Genomic DNA, 7,500 nt, shown 5'->3' on the forward strand with positions numbered 1-7,500 from the left:
ATGGGACAGACCCAGGCTCTTGGTAGGAGGTGTCTGATGGGACAGACCCAGGCTCTTGGTAGGAGGTATCTGATGGGACAGACCCAGGCTCTTGGTAGGAGGTGTCTGACGGGAAAGACCCAGGCTCTTGGTAGGAGGTGTCTGATGGGACAGACCCAGGCTCTTGGTAGGAGGTGTCTGATGGGACAGACCCAGGCTCTTGGTAGGAGGTGTCTGACGGGACAGACCCAGGCTCTTGGTAGGAGGTGTCTGACGGGACAGACCCAGGCTCTTGGTAGGAGGTGGCTGACAGAGGAGCCAGAAGGATCTGAGGAAGCCTCCATCCTCAGAAGATCTGTGGTTAGTTCTCCAAGATGTCTGGAACAACCTGCCAGCCCAGTTCCTTCAAACACTGTGTTCAAAAGTACCGAGAAGAACTGATGCTGTCTGAAGGCAAGGCTGGTCACACCAAATATTGATTTGATCTAGATTTCTCTTCTGGTCATTCACTGCATTTTGGTAAATTTACATTTTGCATTTTGATGAAAATAAACTATTAACATGTATAAAATATGTATTTTAGTAGTGTGTGTAGATATGACTGACAGCAGTATGTGTATATGTTTTAGTGGTGTGTGTAGATATGACTGACAGCAGTATGTGTATATGTTTTAGTGGTGTGTGTAGATTTGACTGACAGCAGCATGGCTCCAGGGGGGCGGGGCCACCAGAGACTCGTCACCGGTCTGACATCACGACTTCCTCTCAAGACCGACTTTCTGATGTCACTTCCTGCAGGTGAGACCATCGAACGCCAAAATAAGACCTCAGACAACAAGAAGTTAGAAGTTCGATAACACGACAAACATCGTTACTAACTGCTTGAATATATCTTATATTACCCATAACCCCCGTGTGTGTGTGTGTGTGTGTGTGTGTGAGAGACTGTGACTGTGACTGTGTGTGTGTGTATTTCTGTGACTGTGTGTGTGTGTATTTCTGTGACTGTGTGTGTCTGTGTGTGACGGTGTGTCTGTTTCTGTGTGTTTGTCTGTGTGTGTGTGTATTTGTGTGACTGTGTGTGTGACTGTGTGTGTGTTTGTCTGTGTGTGACGGTGTGTGTGTGACGGTGTGTGTGTGTGTGTATTTGTATGACTGTGTGTGTGTGTGTGTGTGTTTGTGTGTGTGTCTATTTGTGTGACTGTGTGTGTGTGTGTGTCCTGTAGGGGGCGGAGCCTCGGTGCAGGCACTGCTGTCTCGCTACGACTGGTCAGAACACAGACCTGAGGTTATCAGCTGCAGCCTGACGGACCTGCTGTGCCCCTCCCCCCTGACCTCTGACCCCTCCTCCCTGACCTCTGACCCCTCCTCCCCCTTGACCTCCGACCCCCACCGCCTGCTGGAGTGGCTGGGAGCTGTGCACGCCGCCGTCAGCTGGTGAGTGGATTATATATATAATTACTGGAATTGTTGGGGCTATGTAAATTATAGAGTGTGGTCTAGACCTACTCCATCTGTAAATTATAGAGTTTGGTCTAGACCTACTCCATCTGTTAATTATAGAGTGTGGTCTAGACCTACTCTATCTGTAAAGTGTCTTGAGATAACTCTTGTTATGATTTGATACTATAAATAAATTGAATTGAATATGTATATTCAGATTGATACACACATCAATCTGGAAATATGTAAAGAAAGTTTTATAGACATATTTCATAGGGCCGTAACAACACATAGACTCTGATCATCCATCCCATAATATCATCCATGCTGAGTCAGAGTATCGATACATTTAGTCTTTCCCACTTTATATATATTCTTTATATTCTACCTTTTAGTCGCTTTTTGGACATTTTTGGCATTTTTCGGACATGATTTCTGATTTTGGCGTTTCTGTAGAAGTAATGTAATGTCCTGGGGTGAGCCCGTGGTGAACTCGTGGTGAACTCGTGGTGAACCAGTGGTGAACTCGTGGTGAGCCAGTGGTGAACTCGTGGTGAGCCAGTGGTGAACCCGTGGTGAGCCAGTGGTGAACTTGTGGTGAGCCCGTGGTGAACCCGTGGTGAGCCAGTGGTGAACCCGTGGTGAGCCAGTGGTGAACTTGTGGTGAGCCCGTGGTGAACCCGTGGTGAGCCAGTGGTGAACCCGTGGTGAACCGGTGGTGAACTTGTGGTGAGCCAGTGGTGAACTCGTGGGGAACTCGTGGTGAGCCAGTGGTGAACTTGTGGTGAGCCAGTGGTGAACTCGTGGGGAACTCGTGGTGAGCCAGTGGGGAACTCGTGGTGAGCCAGTGGTGAACTTGTGGTGAGCCAGTGGTGAACTCGTGGTGAGCCAGTGGTGAACTCGTGGTGAGCCAGTGGTGAACTCGTGGGGAACTCGTGGTGAGCCCGTGGTGAACTCGTGCTGAGCCCGTGGTGACTCTTCTTCTGTGGTTTCAGTGAGAACTCGTCCAGCAGCTTCCTGTCCTCGCTGGTCTGTCCCGAGCCCAACAAGAAGCTGAGTCATGCTCTGAGCGTCTCAGTCTGCGGACTGCTGAGTCATCAAGATGTCCAGAAACTCATCCAGGAGATCAGGTAACACACACACACACACACACTGTAACACACACACTCTGTAACAAACACTGTCCCCAGGGTTTACCTGTCTGTCTCTCTCTCTGTCATTAGGGTTTACCTGTCTCTCTCTCTGTCCCCAGAGTGGACCTGTCTCTCTCTCTCTGTCCTCAGGGTTTACCTGTCTCTCTCTCTGTCCCCAGAGTGGACCTGTCTCTCTCTCTCTGTCCTCAGGGTTTACCTGTCTCTCTATCTGTCCCCAGGGTTTACTTGTCTCTCTCTCTCTGTCCCCAGGGTGTACCTGTCTGTCTCTCCGCCCGGCCCGGCGTCCTGGGCGTCTGTGACTCTTCACGGTTTCGTGGACAGCCCCGTCTCATGGGGGGGGGAGCATGGCGTCCTGAGAGGAGGAGACAACTTCCTGAGTCTCACGATGTTCCCCGATCAGAGCTACCTGCTGCACCTGGCGGGGGGGGCACAGGACACCTGTCCTCCCTGAGACACCTGTCCCCCCCTGAGACACCTGTCCTCCCGCCATCAGACACGTCCTCCCTCAGACACCTGTCCTCTCTGAGACACCTACACCTGTCCTCCCTCACACACCTGTCCTCGATCACACACCTGTCCCCCCTGAGACACCTGTCCTCCCTCCATCAGACACATGTCCTCCCTCAGACACCTGTCCTCTCTGAGACACCTACACCTGTCCTCCCTCACACACCTGTCCTCTCTGAGACACCTGTCCCCCCTGAGACACCTGTCCCCCCTGAGACACCTGTCCCCCTGAGACACCTGTCCTCCCTGAGACACCTGTCCTCCCTGAGACACCTGTCCTCCCTCCATCAGACACATGTCTTCCCTCAGACACCTGTCCTCCGTGAGATACCTGTCCTCCCTCACACACCTGTCCTCCATCACACACCTGTCCCCCCTGAGACACCTGTCCTCCCTGAGACACCTGTCCTCCCTCCATCAGACACATGTCCTCTCTGAGACACCTACACCTGTCCTCCCTCAGACACCTGTCCTCTGAGACACCTGTCCGTCATCACACACCTGTCCTCCATCATACACCTGTTCTCCCTCCATCAGACACCTGTCCTCTGAGACACCTGTCCTCCATCACACACCTTGAGACATGCTGTGTATTGTAAATATTGTTAAAATATATAATTAAAATAATTGATAAGTACAATACAAAGGGAGCAAAACATATAAACACCCCCCTTCCTTTCCTCACAGTGGTTTGGTCCACTGCTTGTATTACCACACACGCACACACACACACACACACACATACAGAGACACAGACAAACACACATACATAGAGACACACATACATAGAGACACAGACAGACACACAAACACACACATACATAGACACACACACATAGACACACAAACACACATATACATAGACCCACACATACATAGAGACACACACAGACATACACACAAACACAGACACACATACATAGACACAGACAGACACACAAACACACATATACATAGACACACACACATACATAGACACACATACACACACAGAGACACAGCAGACAAACATACACATACATAGACACACATACATAGACAGACAGACACACACACACACATACATAGAGACTTAGACAGACACACAAACACACATATACATAGACACACACACATAGAGCCACACACACAGAGACACAGACACACAAACATACACATACATAGAGACACACATGCATAGACAGACAGACACACACACACACATACATACATAGAGACACAGACAGACACACAAACACACATATACATAGACACACACACATACATAAACACACAGACATACACAGAGACACATACATAGAGACACAGACAAACACACACACACATAGACACACAACCACACATACATAGAGACACAGACAAACACACACACACATAGACACACACACAGAGACACAGACAGACACACAACCACACATACATAGAGACACAGACAAACACACACACATACATAGAGACACACACACAGGTCAACACGTCACCAAGTGTAAAGAAGTGTGACTAAGTTTGGGCTGTCCCTTTAAATGTCTGGTTAGGTTTGTTGATATGATTTAGTTTCTATAGAAACATCTTCTGGGAGAAGTTAATGTGAATTATGTTCATGTTTGATAATAAAGTGAATTAAAACATCTGATGTCTGTCTTCATCTGGAACCCTTTTATTAAAAAGTTCAGTCTCACCATGTCCCATGATGCACTGCGGCCTGTAGTTCTCTTACTCTCTGTGGCGCGATGCTGTCCCATGATGCACTGCGGCCTGTAGTTCTCTTACTCTCGCCGGCGATGCTGTCCCATGATGCACTGCGGCCTGTAGTTCTCTTACTCTGTGGCGATGCTGTCCCATGATGCACTGCGGCCTGTAGTCCTCTTACTCTACGCGGCGATGCTGTCCCATGATGCACTGCGGCCTGTAGTCCTCTTACTCTGTGGCGATGCTGTCCCATGATGCACTGCGGCCTGTAGTCCTCTTACTCTCTGTGGCGATGCTGTCCCATGATGCACTGCGGCCTGTAGTCCTCTTACTCTCTGCGATGCTGTCCCATGATGCACTGCGGCCTGTAGTCCTCTTACTCTCGTGGGCGATGCTGTCCCATGATGCACTGCGGCCTGTAGTCCTCTTACTCTACGCGGCGATGCTGTCCCATGATGCACTGCGGCCTGTAGTCCTCTTACTCTACGCGGCGATGCTGTCCCATGATGCACTGCGGCCTGTAGTCCTCTTACTCTCTGTGGCGATGCTGTCCCATGATGCACTGCGGCCTGTAGTCCTCTTACTCTGGCGGCGATGCTGTCCCATGATGCACTGCGGCCTGTAGTTCTCTTACTCTCGCCGGCGATGCTGTCCCATGATGCACTGCGGCCTGTAGTCCTCTTACTCTCTGGCCGCGATGCTGTCCCATGATGCACTGCGGCCTGTAGTCCTCTTACTCTCGCCATGCGATGCTGTCCCATGATGCACTGCGGCCTGTAGTCCTCTTACTCTACTGGCGGCGATGCTGTCCCATGATGCACTGCGGCCTGTAGTTCTCTTACTCTACGCGGCGATGCTGTCCCATGATGCACTGCGGCCTGTAGTCCTCTTACTCTACGCGTTCTCTTACTCTAGGCGGCGATGCTGTCCCATGATGCACTGCGGCCTGTACTTCTCTAACCCTAAGTGGCGATGCTGTCCCATGATGCACTGCAGCCTGTACTTCTCTAACCCTAAGTGGCGATGCTGTCCCATGATGCACTGCAGCCTGTAGTCCTCTAGTGTGTGTTTATACTATGAGTTTTGTATCACTTTTTTTTGGACACAGACAGACACATAGAGACAGACAGACAGGCAGGCAGACCGACAGACAGACACATTCTGTCTTGGTGTAGTTTCAGATGAAAGAACTCAAAGATACTGAAATATATGAGATGTTTAATTTTACACACAAACGGTTTAATAATTAATAACTTCCTGTTCAGATGCATGATCACATGATTCATAAGCCACGCCCACTTACTGTCACAAGCCACGCCCACTCTGTCAATATTTAACCACAATTCATAGCTATGGCTACCCAACTTGGACAAACCACATAGTTACCCATGGCTGCGATACAAAGACACAGACATGTGTGTGTGTCTCTGTGTGTGTCTCTGTGTGTGTGTGTCTATGTGTGTGTGTCTCTGTGTGTGTGTGTGTGTGTGTGTGTCTCTCTGTGTGTGTGTCTCTGTCTGTTTGTGGGTGTGTGTGTGTGTGTCTCTGTGTGTGTGTGTGTGACATACACACACACACACCCCAACGCAGCTGCCATGGTCCCTGAAAGCACCTTCATCTGGTGGTGCTTTCAGGGACCATGGCAGCTGCGTTCAGCCAGTAAAAGTGAGCGTTGTTGGGCTCTGACCAGTCAGCTTTAAGAGACCATCAGCCTCTCTTTGGTTCCTCACTTTGTCCCAGTGGTGTAGCCGTAACTCTGCACATGCTCACATCACAATCCTTCTCACATTTACCCAGAATGCATCTGTGTGGGGTCTCTGAGTCTGAACGTGTTCAGTTTGTCCTGATGGAGTCAGGTCAGTGTCGGTAGTTCATTTCCTGTTTACTCCTCCCTCCACTTCCTGTTTACTCCTCCGTGAAGAAATTCATCAGAGAGGTCAAATGTCACCTTTTAAAAAGGACAGTCCAACATTTTAGAAATCCTCTCGTTCTCGGAGTGTCAATGACTGTTAGCCTAGCTTAGCACAAAGACTGAAGGCAGGGGGAAAATTGTTAGCTTAGCACAAAGACTGGAGGCAGGGGGAAAACTGTTAGCCTAGCTTAGCACAAAGACTGGAGGCAGGGGGAAACTGTTAGCCTACCTTAGCACAGAGACTGGAGGCAGAGGGAAACTGTTGGCCTAGCTTAGCACAAAGACTGGAGGCAGGGGGAAACTGTTGGCCTAGCTTAGTACAGGATTCATCAATCTGTGATAATCCCGTTTCCCTCGCCACAGAGAACGAGAGGATTTACAGAAACCTGAAACCGCTGAAAATATAACTTACATGTTCACAACAAGAGGAGGAAACGTTCTAGGTTTTCTGTCCAGCTCAGAATGTGCTGAGTCACTGCTCAGAATGTGCTGAGTCACTGCTCAGAATGTGCCGAGTCACAGCTCAGAATGTGCCGAGTCACTGCTCAGAATGTGCCGAGTCACAGCTCAGAATGTGCCGAGTCACTGCTCAGAATGTGCCGAGTCACTGCTCAGAACGTGGCGAGTCACTGCCCAGAATGTGGCGAGTCACTGCCCAGAATGTGCCGAGTCACTGCTCAGAACGTGCCGAGTCACTGCTCAGAACGTGCCGAGTCACTGCTCAGAACGTGCCGAGTCACTGCTCAGAACGTGCCGAGTCACTGCTCAGAACGTGCCGAGTCACTGCTCAGAATGTGCCAAGTCACTGCTCAGAAT

At 49.9% G+C, this 7,500-nt stretch overlaps 2 protein-coding genes across 2 annotated transcripts in view; one reads left to right on the forward strand and one right to left on the reverse strand.

Moving 5' to 3' along the window:
- rpp40 (ribonuclease P/MRP 40 subunit) overlaps positions 1–3,838 on the forward strand; it is a 9,604-nt gene extending 5,766 nt beyond the window's left edge. The window contains exons 5-8 of the mRNA XM_028593621.1: positions 655–777; positions 1,206–1,416; positions 2,418–2,552; positions 2,826–3,838. Coding sequence (XP_028449422.1) covers positions 655–777; positions 1,206–1,416; positions 2,418–2,552; positions 2,826–3,027 — 671 coding nt within the window. The 3' untranslated portion in view covers positions 3,028–3,838. The remainder of the gene's footprint in view (positions 1–654; positions 778–1,205; positions 1,417–2,417; positions 2,553–2,825) is intronic.
- Positions 3,839–6,340: 2,502 nt separating this feature from the next.
- cdyl (chromodomain protein, Y-like) overlaps positions 6,341–7,500 on the reverse strand; it is a 15,325-nt gene continuing 14,165 nt past the window's right edge. Inside the window, exon 9 of the mRNA XM_028593126.1 lies at positions 6,341–7,500. This exon is cut by the window's right edge and continues 285 nt beyond it. The gene's annotated coding sequence lies outside the window, so the exon portion shown is untranslated.

Source organism: Perca flavescens, chromosome 12, assembly GCF_004354835.1.
Source record: "Perca flavescens isolate YP-PL-M2 chromosome 12, PFLA_1.0, whole genome shotgun sequence".
NCBI classification, from domain to species: Eukaryota; Metazoa; Chordata; class Actinopteri; order Perciformes; family Percidae; genus Perca; species Perca flavescens.